This window comes from Dermacentor albipictus, chromosome 1, assembly GCF_038994185.2.
Source record: "Dermacentor albipictus isolate Rhodes 1998 colony chromosome 1, USDA_Dalb.pri_finalv2, whole genome shotgun sequence".
Taxonomy (NCBI): Eukaryota; Metazoa; Arthropoda; class Arachnida; order Ixodida; family Ixodidae; genus Dermacentor; species Dermacentor albipictus.
Window position 1 is genome coordinate 493,300,408 of NC_091821.1, and position 20,451 is coordinate 493,320,858.

At 44.7% G+C, this 20,451-nt stretch overlaps 1 protein-coding gene across 4 annotated transcripts in view; it reads left to right on the plus strand.

Moving 5' to 3' along the window:
- The window catches only part of LOC135913065 (uncharacterized), a 107,291-nt gene extending 87,154 nt beyond the window's left edge, over positions 1–20,137 (plus strand). For all 4 annotated transcript variants that reach the window (XM_065445737.1, XM_065445743.1, XM_065445750.2 and 1 more), the window contains 5 exons: positions 609–709; positions 2,891–2,996; positions 11,540–11,701; positions 15,393–15,524; positions 19,619–20,137. In XM_065445737.1, coding sequence (XP_065301809.1) covers positions 609–709; positions 2,891–2,996; positions 11,540–11,701; positions 15,393–15,524; positions 19,619–19,810 — 693 coding nt within the window. In that variant the 3' untranslated portion in view covers positions 19,811–20,137. The remainder of the gene's footprint in view (positions 1–608; positions 710–2,890; positions 2,997–11,539; positions 11,702–15,392; positions 15,525–19,618) is intronic.
- The last annotated feature ends 314 nt before the right edge of the window (positions 20,138–20,451 follow it).

Sequence of the window (20,451 nt, forward strand, 5' to 3'; positions counted from 1 at the left end):
TTGCAGTATTATTTGCATGCATATTTTTTGTCCAGCTATAGAAGCCAACTATTTTTATTAAGACCCTGTTACGTTGGAAAACTAATTTGACAAAGGTGGCACTAGGTAGGTTGGAGGACATGTTAAAGGTTAAAGGCAATTTAAGACACACACAGAAGAAGGAAACAGATGACGGCACTGGGCAACAAGTTTGGAAAAGACAAACAAGAGGCTGGTTGTATTACATATATGTTTCAAGAGCACTGTTTACTAATTCTACGGAAAAGTAGCTATAGCTATAACTTGCGGAACAAAACATGCGCTTCAGCAAACACCAACTAGGCCAACAAACAGTTAGGTAGGTTGAGTATAGGAAAGAAACGCAGACTACGCTCAATACAGCTAAGGGCAGGGAAATAGAGGCATTTCAACCGGTTCGCATCACTTCTCGCCGAGCACCGGAAAGCCTTTTTTTTTTGCTGCATAATTAGAATCTGCACAACTACACCACAGAATTCTAGCTGGCAGGTTCGGTATATATGTGGCCAACTTTTTCAGGCTAGGAGAGATCCTTGTTAAAATGAAGTAACAGATATTCGTGAACTTAAAACTTCAGTTTCCTGTTTCAGATATTGTCGGACGAGATGCGACAATACTACGGTCTCTACAGGCACGAATCGTACACCGGATCCTTCAAAGGATTCAAAGATCTCATCACGCACGTTGCAACGTAAGTGGACCAAGTACAATAGGCCTCACTCACCTGATTGCTCTGTCACCAGCGAGACAACTGATCTTGTTATTGAACTGCGAGGCGTGCGTAAAAATTTTGGTTATTTAATTACGTACCTAGCCTACGCATAGGCCTACCTAAATATCGGTCGGCTGATATGATGTACTGAAAAGGAAACTGATTCGCCAGATATCGACCACTAATCCATATATCGTAATTTTGGAAGAACACCAACATAATCTTAATCAATAAGAAAGGGGACGCCAAAGACTTGAAACATTATAGACCGACCAGCTTACTGTCCGTTGCCTACAAAGTATTTACTGAAGTAATCGCAAATAGAACAGACTTAGACTTCAACCAAAGGATCAGGCAGGATTCCGTAAAGGCTACTCAACAATAGACCATATCCACACTATCAATCAGGTGAGAGAGGAATGTGCAGAATATAATCAACCCCTATATATAGCTTTCATTGATTACGAGAAAGCATTTGATTCAGTCGAAACCTCAGCAGCCATGGAGGCATTACGGAATCAGGGTGTAGGCGAGCCGTATGTAAAAATACTGAAATATATTTATAGTGGCCCCACAGCCACCGTAGTCCTCCATAAAGAAACAGCATCCCAAGAAAGAAGGGCGTCAGGCAGGGAGATACGATCTCTCCAATGCTATTCACAGCGTATTCAGAGACTTGGATTGGGAACAATTGGGGATAAGAGTTAATGTAGAATACCTTAGTAACTTGCGATTCGCTGATGATATTGCCTTGATTAGTAACTCAGGGGACCAACTGCAATGCATGCTCACTGACCTGGAGAGGCAAAGCCAAAGGGTGGGTCTAAAAATTAATCTGCAGAAAACTAAAATAATGTTTGCAGTCTCGGAAGGGAACAGCAGTTTACGACAGGTAGCGAGGCACTGGAAGTGGTAAGGGAATACATCTACTTAGAACAGGTAGTGACCGCGGATCCGGATCATGAGACTGAAATAATCAGAAGAATAAGAATGGGCTGGGGTGCGTTTGGCAGGCATTCTCAGATCATGAACAGCAGGTTGCCATTATTCCTCAAGAAAAAAGTGTATAACAGTTGTGTCTTACCAGTACTCACCTACAGGTCAGAAACCAGGTGGCTTACGAAAAGGGTTCTACTTAAATTGAGGACGACGCAATGAGCTATGGAAAGAAGAATGATGGGTGTAACTTAAAGGGGGGGATAAGAAGAAAGCAGATTCGGTGAGGGAAAAAATGGAAGTTAATCACAGCTTAGTTGAAATCAAGAAAATGAAATGGGCATGGGCAGGGCATGTAATTAGGGGGGAAGAGAACCGATGGTCATTAAAGGTTACGGACTGGATTCCAACTGAAGGGAAGTGTACAAGGGGGTGGCAATAAGTTAGGTGGGCGGATGACATTAAGAAGTTTGCAGGGACAAGAAGAAGGATGGGAGAGGCTTTTGCCCTGCAGTGGACGTAGCCAGGTTGATGATGATGATAATAATAATGATGATGATGATGATGATGATGAATCCAGATATCGAACGTTTTCTCACGCAGGTGCTGTGGCTGTACTACGAATGGCGAATGCATGTACACAGGCTTTCGCGTGTAAAAAATTTAATTGGAAGTGACTCTCTGTACACCCTAGTGCTTCCCGCTGTCCGTGTTCTATTTTCGCTTTACCTGTCTTAAGATGATAAAATAATTTACGCTTATGTGATAAGAAACGTCACTCGGAACAACAGTGGTACACCTAATCTTGAAATAGTACAAGAATTTCACAAAGACAGTATAGAGGAGAAGGTTACACATTTGTAGACCGACGAATAGGTCACAGCGATTAATTACTTCCCAAAATACTACAGAAATAAATTAGTGAACGCAGGTTACTTCTACACATTCGCTTGCAGTGAGCAAAAACAACAGGAAAATGGGTGAGGAAAGTTTTACTAAGGCTTATTCTGTTACAGGGCAACGCGCCTGGACCCATGACTTCGAATGCACTGACTGTCTTGAATACCTTAGTCGACCAGCCTTCTGAATATACTTTGCTTCACCTCAATTTCTCGCTGCTGGTTCTTTAACGCTTGCACCCATCCCCCCTCTTCGTTTAGCATTTTCTTACTTGTTTTAAGCGGCTGCTTCAGTAATGTCGTCGACGCCGTATGCCTTACGCAGGAAATCTTCACTCGTCTTCGTATACAGAGTCTTTGGTCGCGCGACATACTTCTCAGCTCCGTACTACACCAACTTCTTTATGGAGAAAAAGAACGACACGCCAGTGGTGAGTAGCCATTCCGTTTAATTTTAGGCGCTATGGTACTGTGGACATTTATTTATTTATTTATTTATTTATTTATTTATTTATTTATTTATTTATTCATTCATTTATTTATTTATTTATTTATTTCACATATTGTCAATCCCTCAATGGATTATAACAGGAAGGGCAAGTACAAATGGTAGTATTTGCGAACAAAGAATAAAAACACATTATATAATCACGAGTGTGTTATTGCAAAGATATTGGCTTCGATAAACAAAGCAATTTACTACTTTATTACAAATGCAATATATGGGTACAACTAGTATAACCAAGAAGAAGCTGAGAAAAGATGAAACCAAAGAAATAGAATGCCTGGAAACGCTTGTGATATAAAACACCCAATGAGCATGATAAACAGGATGCAGCCATGCATATAACGCATAGGATATGAAGATCGGTAACAAACCAGAGTAAGTAAATCATAGCTGTAAGGCGAGATATCTTTCCTCTAAATTGGCAAATGTATCTAATGAGGAGTGGTTACTAATGGTTTCGCTCAGTTTATTCCCCTCTCTTACCGCTAAAGGAAAGAATGAATTCTTGAAGCAATCGGTATGAAAAGATTGCTGATTGAGTGTTTTTGTGTGTTTTTGTCGCGTTGGCCGTGTTTCATTTCAGGAGATGTATCTAGAGGTATCAATATTAAGCTTGTTGTGCAGGAGCTGGTATATAAGTTTAGAACGGGCAAGCACTGCAAGGTTTTTTACTGTTAAGATTGCGGCTTTGTTAAGTAGTTTGGTGGACGAATCTCTCAGTTCATGTTTACTGTATATATACCGTAGATATTTCTGTTGTGCATCTTCTAGTTTTTTAATTAGTTGTTTAGTGTATGGGAACGAGATAACATTTGCGTACTCAAAGACTGACCTGACGAAAGTTTTGTAAGCCAGAAGTTTTATATCGGCTGGGGCTAGCCGCAGGTGTCTTCCAGGAAAGGAAAGGTGTTTCATTGCAGTCGCTGCAACGTTGTTTATATGGGAGTTCCATCTGAATGAGGTGTTAATGTTAATCCGAGGTACTTGTGTTCATGAACTCGTATTAGTGGCACGTCGTTAACGGTTTAAAGCTCGAGTTACCTTTTTTAGTGTTTGAAAGAACAGCTAGATTTCTTAGTATTGATGGTCATCTGCCAGTCGGGACATCAGTTAGACACAGCTTTGAAGTGCTTGTTTAATGTTATGCGGACATCACGTGAGTTAGTATTTCAATAAAGAATGCAGTCGTCTGCAAATAGCCTAATGCTTCCTGTGATTTTGCTTGCAGGACATTAATAAAAATTAGAAATAAAAGGGGAGCCAGAACGTTTCCTTGGGGGACTCCCGATGTTACCCGGGCTCTCTGGGAAATCTGACCATTCACTTCCACAAATTGAGTACGGTTAGTAAGATAGTCGCAAGTCCAGTCAATTATGGGGCCTGTACCTAATGTAATCTCAAGTTTCCTTATTAGCTTTTTGTGTGATACGCTATCAAATGCCTTTGAGAAATTGAGTAGGATGACGTCTGTTTGTCTGTGTTGGTCGATATTAAATGATATGTAGTGGGTTAGTTGCAGTAGTTGAGTGATTGTCGAAAGGCCTCTGCGAAAGCCATGTCGATATCGTGATACGATACTCTCCTTTTGAAAAAAATATGGTTATATGTTTTAGTGTGATGTGTTCAAAACGTTTCCACACGGTACTCGTAAGCAAAATTAGCCGAAAGTTGGACACGGGTAGTCTTTGCAGCCTGATTTATGTATTGGGACAACTTTTGCAGGCTTACATTCCTCTGGAAGAACCGATAATGATAATGACTTGTGAAATGTTATACAAAGGTACTTCGACGTCCATTCTGCGGATCATTTCGAGAAAGCGTTTGGTATTTTGTCCGGGCCTGGCACTTTTTTCGTGACCAGGTTTAGGAGAAGGTTCAATACTCCGTCCTCCGTGACGGTCAGAAAGCTTAGTCTGCGCTTAACGGTGATGTCGATTTGAGGTACTTTCCCATGGTCAGTTGTGAAGATAGAACACAAATAGTTATTTAGTGAACTAGCGCTTTCTTTGTTACTTTCGGGCGACACTAGGGGATCATTTGAAGCCTTAGGCTTAAGGTAGTTGTAGAATTAGCTTGGTGAATTTCTTGAGAATCCTTGAAGTGTATTTGAGTAAAAGTTTGACTTCGCGGTCTTTATTTTAGGTTTCATGTCTTTGATAGCTGGGGTAAGATTACTTCGAGATGAAGGATTAGATCTCATTTTCATTGATTTTCTGAGACGCTTGACTTTACGTTTGGCATGAATTATGTCACGTGAAATCCAGGGATTGTGCTTCCTTGGAAACACAATTAAACGTTATATTCTTGAAACTATGCCACAATTTTTGCATGTTTGTGGTGTGACGTAGTGAAAGTGCTTTAAAGGCGGTAAATTCGTTAGATAAGTAGTGAATAATGCTGGTATTGTTTGCTCTACTGAAGTCCGTTTAGGTGATGAGTTGTTGGGAGGAAAATGCAGTATTATGAGCAGGTACAAACAAAGTAATCTTATAATCAGATATGTCATTGATGAATTCTTGATACGTTTGGCCTAAAGGAAAATGATGGCTGAGAAAATAGCTAATCAAGTGTGTTGGCAGTAGTTCCCGGAACACGTGTGGGCTCTCTTACGACTTGGCTGCGATTCAAGGAAAGCATAAGATGGAAAAGCACATCAGCACTTCGTGAGTGGTGTTTAAATGCTTGCCAGTTCAGATCAGGCAGGTTAAAATCCCCTAGAAGTGTTAGTCTGGCCCCTAAAACGTTATTTGGCGCATACAAGCACAGTCTTTCGATCACTTAAACCTCCAATGAGGGACTACAATAACTACACCCGACGACAATATTGCATTTTGAAAATGTTAACTTACAAAACATTCCTTCCGCTCCTGTGACATCAAGTAACACGATATAAGAGATTTCCTTCTTAATCAATAAGGCGACGCTACCACCACATGTTAAGCGGTCCTTCCATTCGATTACGTAGTTTGATGGTGTCATTGCAGCCTCCCTGATATCGATTGTTAGCCATGTCTCAGGTAAAGCAACAAAATCTGGTTCGATACCAAGAAGTAATGCTTCAAGGAAGTCAGTTTTCTTCAGTATGCTGTACGCGTTATTACTGCAGAAAGTTACTTTGGCCGGAGTGCGGGGCGCCGAAGGCGTGTTGCTTGCCTTCCTGCTTCCTTTTTTTTTGCTTGAGGTAGCTGAATGTGGTTAGATAAGGGCCACGTCACTTGTTTCGTCATCCCATCGGTAGAGGCCATCATTGATACGCTGTTTTTCGTGGACCAGCGATGCCTTGTCCCCAGATTCTTTTTTCAATTTTCGCGTAGTTCCATAGTTTTTTCCTGATGTTTCTTACACGCCAGAAAAAATCTTCGCTGACTGAAAAACTGCTACTCTTTAGCTTATAACAGTTGCTTCGGATTTGCGATGTGTCACGGTAGTCCAAGAGCTTCAAAATGACTGGTCTGATTTTCTTAGCTGCTGGCCTGCCCAATCTGTGAATCCTTTCAATCGTTACATCTTCGACTTTGACGACACCTTTAAGAATGTTTTCGTGCACTTTGTGTTCGAGTGAGTTTTTGTTTTCCTTACCTTCCTCGGCAAGACCGCAAACGGTTAGATTTGATCTTTTGGAATGATTTTCGAGATCGCCCACTTTTAGTTCGAGTGATATTAGTGCTTTGTGCAGGCTAGTAATTTGTTCCATGCAGGTAGAAACCTTGGTTTCAAGGTGACTTAGGCTGTCAAGCTTTAAGTCGATGATGGATATTAGGCGTTCTTCTTTACCAACGTAAATGTCGTCTGCAATTTATTTTAGCTGCTTGGAAAACTGGTCGTAATCAGGTCATATCTTTCACTAACGGTGAGGGTGCAAGAAGAAACGCATGAACATGTGCGCCCTGCGCCCCTTCGCCCCATCGTCTGCATCACATGCCATTGCTCCTACTGCTGCCGTCGGTGGCGCTGCTCGTCTTGGCGCTGCTTTATGGACATACATTTATGAATAGCATTTCTTTATATTCAGGAAGCTTTACGACAACGTAGTCTGGGAATTCCTACGGGATATTCTCAAGCCCGAGAGTATAGACAACGATATTGTGGAGCTGCTGAGGCACAAGTAGGAACAACCAAGTAAATATTGTACGGGAAGGCCGGAAACGCAATAAAGTTGTCAAAGATCACCGATCAGTGAAGCAAGAATGTCATCTGGCTCCATTGCTGTTTACGCTTTATGTTAAGGGCATAGAAAGACGTCTGGAAAGAACTGAATTAGGGTTTGATCCATCTGACATCCGTAATGGTCAAAATGTGCAGCATAAGTGCCACTGGTGGTCAACGAAAATAATTTACAGAAACTTACGAGTATAAGTGGCAATGCAACGGCAGAATTCCGCCATGCATTTACGCAGGAAAAAAAATTCGGAATTAGGATGTTTACTGTAGAGACAAGTAATGATCTGGCATAAATTCAACGCGAAGTCATACTCGCTGTCAAGCACTATACCTGGGTGTATCCATAAGCGGAGGAAAAGCCTACTCCACCAAGATAATATAATAATGAAACGGAAGCAAGCTGCAGCAATAATGATACTTGGAGCCCATTGAGGCTGCAATAAATGCGAGGTGGTGCGAGGAATTTCGAAAAGTGTAGTGGCGCCAGCGCTAACATTCGCAAATGCAAGTCTTTGCTACTAATGAGAAATCTGGTCGGGGCTGGAGATTAACCATAAGGCTGTGGCTGACTGGCGTTGTGGGCTCACGGCCAAAGCACAAATGGGCCAATGCAAGGTGACATGGTCTGGGTTCTTTTTTTAATCAGAGCATCTTAGAGCAAGATAAGTTCTGAAGAGAGGCTACTGAATATGGGTGAAAAGAAGTGATCGGCTAATGTGAAGAAATATTGCTACCTCAAAAGCGTTGACACGGAATGTAAGAAGAGTACAGAGTAACTGAAAGCGTAAAAACACAACCAGGAGCCAAAGAAAGGTCGCAGTTTCGCCAGAAAGGCGAAGCATCGAACGATGTCAAATTATTATACGGCTGTACGAGGCAAGGATGGTAATATTATCTGCCGTATATATTTGAAATATTCGCTTACCACTAAATTAACAATTGGGCATGATGCCACGCGCGCACAGGCAAGCATGAACAGATGTCATTCGATGACCGCGCACACTCGCTGTCAAAACGCTGGCGTGAGGAAGCGCTGCAGCAGCAGCGAGCGAAGTGCTGTCTTTCTCTTCAACGCGAACTAAGCTGCGCAAGCACAACACATACGAAGTTATCAGCCCTCAGCACACCTAGACTCTGTCCCCATCGCAAATAGCCTTTAAGATGAAGCTCGCGCAGCCACCACCAGAATACAACGTCCCTCTCCCTCCCTCCCCCTTCCCTGGTGTGGGATGGAGACGCGCTTCCTCTGTTCCTCCCCACCTTCCTGCCTTGCGTGCGCGAGATTGAGCCGCCCTCTTCAGTTCCCTCTCGCACGCTTTCACTCTCGCAAACAGCATACGGGGCTCGGCCACGATATTACCGCACTCGTTCTTTATGCAGAACATCACGGCGACATCGACGGCGTAAATGCGTCTGTTGTGTCCATATAGACCTTTTTCATGGTGATCCCAGGGGAGCCGCCAAGTTTGATCACGTGATGACGCGACCATTGCACGTCTCAGCTGTCTCCGTCCCCTCCGTGTTTACAATGGACGTACATGACGCTATTGCAGCTCAGAAAACCTCTGTTTTGGTGGATATTGTAGACGGTGACTGGGTGAAAGACACAAAGCTTTGGTCACGGCATCTGGGGACATGTAAGCTCTTTCTGAGCTCGTTATGCCTTGTCCAAACGGCGCGAGCAGCGCATGCGGTCCTTGTACTAGAAGCGAGGATAGCAATGTATGCCAAGCTGGCCAAACAGTCCGCTTGCGAAATAAATCAAGATTAGTGTTTTTCTGTTCGTTCTTTATTGGGCGAACACACTGAAGAAGCGGCTTGTCATGTTCCTGACTCGGTAATGTTCCTCGATGCTGTCACTGTCTGATTGTTCTGCCTAATCGCTGGCGGGTGTGCTCAGTCGTGATAGATTTATTCTTGCTGCGCCCAAGGCTCAGAACGTAGATGTTCTGTATTCTGTAATAGCTCGTACAAAAGTCGCAGTATCGCTAGATGATGGCTCACTATGTCAGGGATTATTCATCTCCGAATATTCATGAGCATTTGGTACATTCACCTTCACGCATACTTCTGCTCATTGATTCAAGAGCAAGCATTTTCACTTATTCTTTATTATGCATAGGCGTTAGAGTGGGTGTAAGTTTTCAGGTCTGTTGGGGTGGATGTGTAGTCATGACATGCAAGAAACTATGCCAGGAAGCAGCGCTACTCCTTTCGTACCCGTGTAACAAGCGGTGCACAATCTTGCCGACTTTCCGGAGTCGAAGTCCTTTCTTCGGACGTTGACAATACAAAGCTGGCAGATGACTGAGTTTTATTATTGTCGCGAGGAAGGCCGCGAATCCAAAGAGGCCGACAACATAAGCAGTCCACTCCTTATGCAGCAGCTTGGCCCCACAGATTCGTTCAATGCCTTTGTAGCGACCATCCGTCACTTCACCTCGCCTTACGTTGGGGTCATTGCGCCTTGCTAGGGAAATCTAGTTTAACTCACCGTGCCTCGCCGTGGGTATCATTGCTTCCTGCTCTTTCTTGGAACCGCGGTGGCTGACCCACTGGGCCACCACCGCAGCCATTCGGCAAACCTGCTTATATATATATATATATATATATATATATATATATATATATATATATATATATATATATATATATATATATATATATATATGCGTTGTTTGGGACACCCGCCGTGGTTGCTCAGTGGCTATGGTGTTGGGCTGCTGAGCACGAGGTCGCGGGATCGAATCCCGGCCACGTGTACGGCGGCCGCATTTCGATGGGGGCGAAATGCGAAAACACCCGTGTACTTAGATTTAGGTGCACGTTAAAGAACCCCAGGTGGTCGAAATTTCCCGAGTCCTCCACTACGGCGTGCCTCATAATCAGAAAGTGGTTTTGGCATGTAAAACCCCATAATTAAAATTGTTTGGGACAGGTTCGTACAAACCACGACAAGCGAAACACGAAAGAACTAAAAGGTGTATACACATGTATGGTTAGGACGCTGGCCATATTGATTGTATGCGTGCCATGCATAGACCATTTCAACGAACTAGGTGGAAAGAGGGAACCTGCGCGCGCCAAGCCTTTCCTCCTCACTGGCTTGTGCTGCCGGCGGAGCCGTGTTTGAAGGTTTTGCCATCGCGTGCTCATGAACAATTTGGAGATGTTTTAAACTGTTCTTGAGGTTAGAAAGTCACTTATGACAGCTCATACAAGATCGTCGAGGAACAACTATGTAGCCTTCTATAGTGCAGGAGCAGCTACAGTGCACTTAAATTCCTCATGGGTGCGCAAACACACGACGTGCATCACGGGCCACGGTGTTTGTACGTGCTGTGAACTGTTTTGACAGTGTCGGTTACCACTCGACGAAGAGCAGAGATGTGCGCAATATCTGACGTACATTTGAAGATCTTCTCGCTATCTGATCGCTTGGCCTGCTCATGTATGGCCGACCCTACGCAACCTGAAATATATAAGCGTCAATCATTATAGAAACTCTCTGTCAGCGACCCGCATCGTTCTCACTCAGTTGAGGTCTAACATACGCCAAGTCTTCTTTAGGCTCCTAAAGGCCGGTGGCGTGGCTCAACACAGGGATCAAAGCGGTTAGTAAAGCGGCGTGAAACATACAAGCTTTGTGTTTCGGCATTGCCTTTTTGCCTTGTAATCCAGTATGATTCGAAGGGGAATCGAATACGAAAGGCGACGTCTATTTGTGAGGACGCAATTTACGTGAAACGGGTGAGCACGCCGAACAACACCGAACAAAGAAATTGGTATTGATCCCCTTGCGCCTTGTGAAGTTCGAGTCACGCTTGTCTAAGTCAAGATATGGACCGATTTTACCGCAATCCCTTGCGCAAAAAAGTGACACGGGAAATAAAGCCCCGTATGGTGATGCCCCATGCTCAGCCCTTGCGATAGAACAGACAGACCGGTAAAGCAGCAGCTACCCCTCCTTAGTACACTCGCGTAGTGCGCAGCTGGCCGCTCGAGCGCACAAGTGGGAGTCACACAGTAGGTGATGCTCTTATTACTAACGAGTTAGTCACGCTATGTATATACAACTGGAATGCTTGTCAAAGTAAACAGCTTCTCTACAGAGGAGTACCTATATACACTGTTACGGTCGTCGTGTACGTTTCTTAGCTACTCATTGCTGCTAAACCGTAGCTTAGAATTACAGAAAGAATGTGGCAGTAAGGTAACATTCGCGAAAAGGACTAGGCTCAAACACGCGCACTCGCATGGCGCTGGGCGCACTGATGCCCGCACTATGTCTGTGTGTTTGTGCAGAGTGAGTACATCAAGCAAGAGGTCATCGTCCCGCTATCACTGAAGCAAGGCAACAAGGCTGTCGCCCTCTCCATGTCGCTGCGGGTTCGCAAGTGCACCAAGTACTCCCTGGACGGAGACCAGCCACCCAAGTGCACTGAGTTGCCTCTGGACTTCCAGCACGTGGGTGACACTTGTTTGACGCGCGGGCATTTGTATTAGGTCTGCAACAACGCAGGTGCGTGGTCTGTGATACACGCACGCACACAAACGCACACACGACGAGGCATATCGCCGCGTGTGGGCGCGGCAAGAAACTCGTTTGGACGTTGGCACGGCGTCGGCCCTATGGCGCTCCCTAGGCGTCGCCACATTAGCCTCTTGACCACTGTATAATTATCCGCTACCCCCTTCAAAAGCACTACAGAAATGGCAACACTTACTTTTCTACTAACGTGCAAGCGCAGCGGGAAGCTAGATAGAATGCTAGATAGAATGCTAGATAGGAGGGGGCAGTGGAGGCAGAGAATGGGTAGAACCGACGCAGTCGCTAAATGAGTGAATAACAGGCTTGCCACTCCTCGCTTGCAATTCCCCTTCAGGCGGGGGGTATACGCAAAAGGTGACGTGAGAAGGCAAGGAAACGATATTACGAATAATGTAGACACTACAGCGGTTGCCGGCAAACGGGGTACCTTTAAGTTCAGGGTACGGCATGGGACGTTTCTGATATTTCTGAAAAATAAGCACCATGCATATTCTTCGTCAAGCGAACATCTACGCAGGGCGTGCAGAAGCAGAGCCGCATTACGGCAGCGGTAACACGTCAAATCAACACTTCTGTACCGGTCGCGGTAGCTTGGTCGCTGTGGCATTGCTCGAGGTCACGGCTTTGATCCCGATCGCGGCAGCCGCATTTCGACGGGGACGAAATAACAAAAAAACGCACGTGCACTCAAATTTACGGACACGTTAAAAGGACACTAAAGGCAAATATTAGGTCAAGCTAAAGTGATAGATTAGTCCACCAAAATCTCTAAGGCGTTATTATCGCGAACAGAGCCTTAACAATCCAGAAATAGAAGTGAATGCAGGGAATGATTAGAGGCTCCCCCGAGATTTCCAAGTTCTTCCTGATGACGACAGCATTCATTAATTAAATTCTGTCAGTAGTACTCAACCACTCGTTGCACAAAATATCATTGCATTGTATTATACGAAGAAATAAAATTCTAAATTACTTTTAGAAAAAAGAACTCATTGAAATTACCCTTAACAACGACGCGGGCGGTCCAAAGGTTTCGTTTTCGCTCTACACGCTGCGCCGCCCGCGCTATCGCGTTTCATTAGTTTCAGACACTTGAGACGCAATTTTCTCGTAAACAAAGTCTGTTCTTGGCACCAAACAAGCGCTCCCAAATTTCTGTATTGGTATATAAATAGTCTAGATTGACTTGGTAATTGCCTTCAGTGTCCCTTTAAAGAACATCACTGTTTCAAAATTAATCCAGAGACCGCCACTGCCGCCTGCCTCATAATCTGATTCTGGCTTGGCATTTGCAGCCCCTTAATTCAAATAAAGTTTAATATTTATGCCGCGATGCCATTTTCCGTGTGAGGCAATGAATATATTCTAGTCTCTCGGAGATTGTGAAATGCAACGCCACAGCAAACACCTCGCTCTGTGTGTTCTTTGTACTACGCCGACAAAACAGCAGTGGTGCACGCAAGGTAACGTTTAACATCAACTCACCGCTCTCGCGTTGAACTAAACCTTGATGAAGTAAACAGTAGCCGTCAACCTCACCGCAATTATCGTCAATCAAAACAAACCACACAGAAATCCTCGCTTACATCGATTGCCACAGTGCGTGCGATCCGCATAACTTTCTTCAGGCCTGTATTCGGTTTCTTTAAGTGAGGACCGGAAGTTGTCGTAATATTTTTGTTGCTCGTTCTTCTTGTGATTTCGTTTGCTCAATAGCCAATTTGTGCAATAACAGCGGCGCACCGACGTTCTTGCCAATCATGAAAGCAGCGGATTTTGAACCCAGTTGTTACAAAATGTGGAACCAGAAAGATTATCCCGGAAAAGTATACAGCGCCGGAAACATGCAATTCTGACGATTACCTTTGTTTTCTATAACTTGCTATTTGGCACCTCAACAGTAACGAATGCAAAGTTACTGTAGCTACAAAAGTGTAACTCTCGACCTAACGTGCTACTCCCAGTATTTCAGCTCAGTTGTGAATACGTATTTGTGTTCCTTTGCGTAGGATACTCAGTGTTTTATAAGGTGTCGTGAAGGAGAGTTTAGACAACTTCAGTGAGAACTCTCTTCATGTGGAACTTCGGGATACAATACGAGGCACTTAGAAAAGAGAGGACGAGGATGCCGTTTGCACTCATGTATGCATTGTTCACCTCCCGCTTTGTTCTGTATTACTACTTGCTGCAGAACTACTTGGTTCGTATGCATTGTGTAACTGTAGTCGCGGCGCAATGTCAAGTAAGAACCGGAAATCTTTAAAACTGATGGTAGCGCTAAAAAGGAATGGACACACGAAGAAAAGACGACACGACGACGAAGGAACGCTACTGACAACTGGTTTATTTTTCGCAAGAATTCTATATTTAAAAGAATCGCAACACATGCGCACAACCGAACTACGCCAGCCTTCTTTATCGCCATATCAAAAACAATGTCATGCACGCGAAGCGAGATGATAAAACTCCCGAGCAGCAAGAAGTGGACACATGACCAATTGAAGAAAAGCCATACCGTTACGGTTTTTTAAATTTCCCCAGAAGTGTGCGCTCAGCCGAGTACAAATTAATTGAAGCATCGCTGATGCACAGACCCGCCTTTTCTTGTATGTGGAAAGCTTCCAGCAAAACTCTAGCTTTTGCACTTGCACTTCTGCCCAGAACCTTTGCTTCTTTAAACCGTGGCACGCACTCGCAAACTATCACATGCGAAACTAAATTCGCAAGTTTGTCTTGTTTTGTTATGTTTTGAGAGTGTTCCCTTAAGCGGTCATTCAGGCAACGCCCCGCCCCGTCTGCCCGATATAGCACTTGCCGCACTTGTCGGGCAGACGGGGCGTTGCCTGAATGACCGCTTAAGGGAACACTCTCAAAACATAACAAAACAAGACAAACTTGCGAATTTAGTTTCGCATGTGATAGTTTGCGAGTGCGTGCCACGGTTTAAAGAAGCAATGGCTCTGGGCAGAAGTGCAAGTGCAAAAGCTAGAGTTTTGCTGGAAGCTTTCCACATACAAGAAAAGGCGGGTCTGTGCATCAGCGATGCTTCAATTAATTTGTACTCGGCTGAGCGCACACTTCTGGGGAAATTTAAAAAACCGTAACGGTATGGCTTTTTTCAATTGGTCATGTGTCCACTTCTTGCTGCTCGGGAGTTTTATCATCTCGCTTCGCGTGCATGACATTGTTTTTGATATGGCGATAAAGAAGGCTGGTGTAGTTCGGTTGTGCGCATGTGTTGCGATTCTTTTAAATATAGAATTCTTGCGAAAAATAAACCAGTTGTCAGTAGCGTTTCTTCGTCGTCGTGTCGTCTTTTCTTCGTGTGTCCATTCCTTTTTAGCGCTACCATCAGTTTTAAAGAATGCATCACCAACTAGCCCAGCACCAAGTTTTATTGAAGAACCGGAAAGGAAGCATCATCTCTTTGCCCTTTTCTGAGCTGTCCTTACTTCATAGCGACTTGTACTGCTCGACCGTTCACGTAATGCAGTGACTATTCACCGAGCAGGTCTGAACCTTCCGCTTCCCTACTTTTTATCGCCTTGCTTAACACGTGACAGAAGGCTGTCAGACGGTAGAACATTGACGCCCTTGTCTTTTCAGATCTGTGACATAAGCACAGCGAACCTCGAGTGCCATTATTATTCGTTGATGACTAGGCGCTGGATGGGGGGATTGAACGAAGACCTCACTGACATCCATTTTTTCGAAGTTGAAGAAACCGTTTCGAGGAAGGTGAGAGACCGAACCAGTACGCATCTGCGCCCCGCTGTCATTACGCTCCGCGGTGGATCTCTAAACAATAGCCTACTATTGGGATATTTGCCTTGAAGCAGGGCTCCTGTAAAATGCTTCATCGATATCTAAAAAAATAATAAAGTATACGTTAAAGAACATTGACTCAAAGCGACCCCTCCCAGTTAAGCATACTGCCACACCTCCTCTAAAGGAGAGGCTGCAGTTCTCAAGAAATGCCGCGGAGCGTAATTACGAGCAGCGACCACGTCTACCGAAGGTCGGCTCTGACAGCCACTTCCTCGAGTCGAGGTGGAGTGCTGCGCGGAGGCATGTTCTGTAACACGTGGGTAAAGCTGTCGGAGTCAAGACGAGCATTGCGCAATCAGCCAGAAAAAAATCGAACAGAGGGGCACAATTTTTTTTTATTAACGATCGCACCACGCAGCCAACAGGCAATGAAGTCAAAGAAAGCATTGCGTAAATTGACACTTATAATGATGAATTAGGTGCAGTCAGACATACAGCAATAAATGGATTGGGGATGAATTCGACTCGTTCACTCCTGCGTCAAAACAGAAACTTCGCGGGCCTATTGGCGCGCGTAGCTCAAGTCGATAAGTCAAAATCACGGTGCCATCAGAGACGCGAAGGCGTAATTGGGTGCGCACAGAGTTCTACAAACATTGTATGATGGTCTCGCACAATATTGAGCCCTCGCTGCTCTCCTTCAAGTTGATATTTTAAGAACCTTATTCGCGAGCCTTATTTTCTAATGTGAATGAGCTTTTCCGCACTTTATGATCGTTAAAATAAGAACTGAGCAGCGTTCTAGTTGCATTTGGCACTTGTGCGCATGAAAATTGCGAAATAAATGGTGTGTTAGACCTCCTCCGTAGGTTCCTTCATGTTCGGCCTTAAAGAGCCCCTCACCAGGCCCTATAGCAAATTTTAGTTATACACTGGAAGTTCTTACGTGTCCTCTAGGCAGCGTTCTGCCGTAAAAATTTTCCAGACCGGCTCATTATAGCCGAGATAAAAATATTTCAGTGCCGCGAACCCGCGATTTCAGGAGGCGAGCTCCACTGCATAGCGAGACGTTCTCTCCACTTGCCCCGTCTAGCCTACGCAAGCGAAATTCCTTCGCTGCGTTCTCCCATACGGGATCTCAAGGATCGCATGACGCATACGTCACGGGCCCCGCTTTCATTTCTTTTTTCTCGCTTTTTTGCGGCGTGGCACACTTTTGCTGGCGGTGTCGTGCGCGAGCTGCGGCGCTATAACGTAAAACTATTCCAAACTTTTTTATTCCATTTCTGCTATCAGCCCTCCGCGATTGGTCAAAAACTTTTTTCGACCAGCCCCACTTCACATGTCTGTCACGCGACGTCACGAAAACCGCAATACCTCCCCATCTGACATGATGTGTACACACTGATTATGCATGATTTGACAAAAAAGAAGAAAAACAGTTATTTCTGATTCAACCCCTTTTCGCCATTAGCTCTCGGCTATTGGTAAAAAGTTTTCGGGCTGCACCCACTTCACCTGCCTGTCAGGCGACGTCACAAAACCGCAAAAGCTCACCGCGTCAAAGTGACGTGTACGCATTAAAGATGCATTAATATGCCGAAGAAAAATGAATTTTTTTCGGAATAGCCGCAGTCTGCCCCGTTCCGAAAGGAATAAAAGATGGCTGCAGCCGATCGCTGAGACGCTGGCTGCTCGCACCTGCCGGAGAGCATGGGTGTATTTGCGTATAATAAAACTTCTTGCGTGACCCTGTAACGTTTTCAAGCACTTTCGGCGCGTTTACGACGTCGCTCAGCCAACTATCCTTTGTTGAGGATCCGTTTTAGCGGCATTCTTAAGCATCCGTTGCATGCCGCCGCGATTTTCCACCAGCCACCACAAGCAAAGTAAAGGAAAGCCGACCAATCGCAGACGCCGGCACCACCTTCTTCATCCGGTTATCGATTTTCAGTGCACTGGCTCTGCCCCAGTGAATCCCTCTCCACTTGAGCGTTCTCCTCACCTCTCGTCAGCCAATTAGATACGACAAGCCGCTCAGTGTAGGCAATGTTATTCGTTTTTCAAGCAAACAAAAGTGACCTCCTATGAACGAGGAGAGCGTTCGATTGGTCTGTTCAGACAACCCTGCGGGTGACCGCCCGGTGCTTGCGTCGGTGGTTACGCAAATGTGACGTCAGGAAATTGGAATAGAAACATATTGGAATAGTTTTACGTTATAGGGCCCCTGTTATTGTCTCGTTTCGAGCAGCGCACGATTTTGCGCGCTGTGCACGAGGACCCCTGACTAGAAGTACAAAGTCAGTGCTACACGAATACTGAGGCAGACACAAGCCGATCAAGGAGCATGATCCCACGCTGGAGCACGCTAGACAATGACATAGTTTTGTTGTCTGCGCGTGCGACTGCACAACGTGGGAGCAAGCAGACGAAGCGGAAGCACATCTCTCTTGCTGCGGTTCGAAGTAAAACAAGAACATGTAGACATTCGATTGGTGTGTTTTATCATTCCTCTAATCTTTATTTCGTCTATTCAAGCAACATATTACTGAAATAACAGATTTTTTTAGAATAAATATCGAAGTCACGTGTCAGCACGAGGGATGTCACAGTACAAACACGTGTACGTAGACGCACTAGCACGTGTACGTCATGCTCCTGCTTGGAGTGCGGCGGCCGCTAGGAGAAGGAAAAACGGCGTTCGGTTTGAAATTCCAGATCTTTCCGCGGCCATGTAATACTTTGCAGACACGATCGTTATCGCGCATCGTATGATCTGTGCTTCTCAGTTCAAAAGGGCCAGACCTGGTGAGGGGCCCTTTAAAAGAAATCCACTGTCTTATATATTCCAACATCAGTTATTGCCCAGTAGCTTCGAGTGGCTTCAACGATCACAAAGACTCACAATAGTTACAGCATTACAATGGGTGACTGTGTGGCTGTTTCGTACTTTGAAGGGGAAATCGAATACTAGCGACACTGCTTGATTTTGTTCTCGCACCTTCTGTTCCTTATTAAAATCACGAGTTCAGTCGTCTTAATTTTACGCTTCTCTTCCTGTATTCTGCTATAAAAAGCTGAAGCAAAGGACGTACAGTCAAGCAAGAAAGTTTACCGGCAGTATGATTTAAGAAAACCTTGAATATCTACGCAATTTCGGAACGCAGACTTCGTACACAGATTTCCAGCCATAACCAGTATATACGAACAACATATTATTCTACGGTTTAGTTGACTTGTGCCACAGTCTGCACGGAAATTCAGCGGTTTCCCAGTTGCCGTTTTTCGCACTTTCGCGGTTGATTGTGCTTTCGTCCGGCAAAGTGGAACACGCCAGACACATCAGACCTCAAGACATTTATTATAGCGAAATTTCTGTCCTCGAAGTCCGACCACGATCATAAATAAGGAAGGAACGTTTACTATGTAACTAGACAAGGCGTTTTGAAGAGCCAGTGAAAGTATATCCCTTTAGAACGTGAGATGTCAATTGAATTGCATGACGATGTATTTTTCAGTAAATATGCAATTATAGGGGATAAGATACTGAACGTACAAATTATAACAATCGATGACCATTTTCTTTTGTTTTCTGTGAGCTTATATATTTAAATTTTATTTGAAAGTAATTTTAGCTTTGCCAGAAGTTGTACCCTCTGTAATTCGTAGCTGTGTTGTGTACTGTTCAACCTCTCACTCAGACCTGACAGACCTGCCATGGTGGCTCGGCACTCGGCTACTGAGCTCGAGGCTAACTGACTCCCGGCTGCGGCCGATATGCGGAAGTACTCGTGCGCTTATATTCGGGTCTACGGTAAAGAACCAGAGGTGGTGGGTAACCAGAGGTGGTGGTATTCTACTACCACGTCCCTCATAACGTGACGTGCACTTTCGCGACACTAAACCCCGCCACAACTGACTACTGTACCGGACATATGGACATACCAGGCATATTTAAACCAGTCGGTGCATTGTGCATTTTCGAGCGCGTGTGGTTTAGCCACAGAATTGTTTTAAAAAAAGCTAATTAGTTGCGTTTCGCTCTTTTTCCTGCCTTTCTACAGGCCCGCCTAATGGCTGACCAGCTGAAAAAGGCTGGAATTAAGACAATCGGCATCATTGTCGAGCATTACGAATATGACGCGGACAAACCTATCCTGACCTATTCATATGACAAGCAACGGAACATCTCGTGCAAGGTGACCCCGTTTGGCATCACCAATCGCACGAAGGCGCAGCTGGGCAAAGTCCTCTAGTTTCCTACTGCGGAAACACGACGTCCACCTGGTTGGAGATTGCGCCCTTCAACTGTGTGCTTCAGAGTCAGCCTCAAGGAGGTTGCAGTCCTGTGCTGCACGGTCAACTCTTCGTTTTTTTTTTAGCTTCCCACCTAGGCTCAATAGCGCCTAGTATTGTCACATGATTTTAGAGTGCCTGTTCTTGAACATTCTACTTGGACGCTCGTCAGTATTTTTTTTTTCATCTAGGACTTTATTGAATGTGTTGATCCTTAGAACATACGTTGTTCGCTTTGTCTGGACCACATCCAAGATGTCAGCAAAAATGAACTCATTTGATGTTTATGAGCTTGCTTGACCATATATTAATACCGAAATATGCCAAAGTCAAAGTCAAAGTCGAAGTATTTTATTTAGGCATCAAAAAACGGTTGCCTAGGAGGCAGACATAAAGGCAATTATTGCCTGGTCATGCATTTTAATGTTGTAACTCAGTTTGCTTTGGTTAGTCACTAACAAACCAAAGCGGGCCGGTAGACTTCGCTTACACATTTTGCGACAACCACAATGGCCACACCATTTCCCCGTGCGTTGCACTCCACTCCGTAGCTCATGACACGGAGCAGAATCGGTGCCGAAAACAAAATGCTTAAAATACC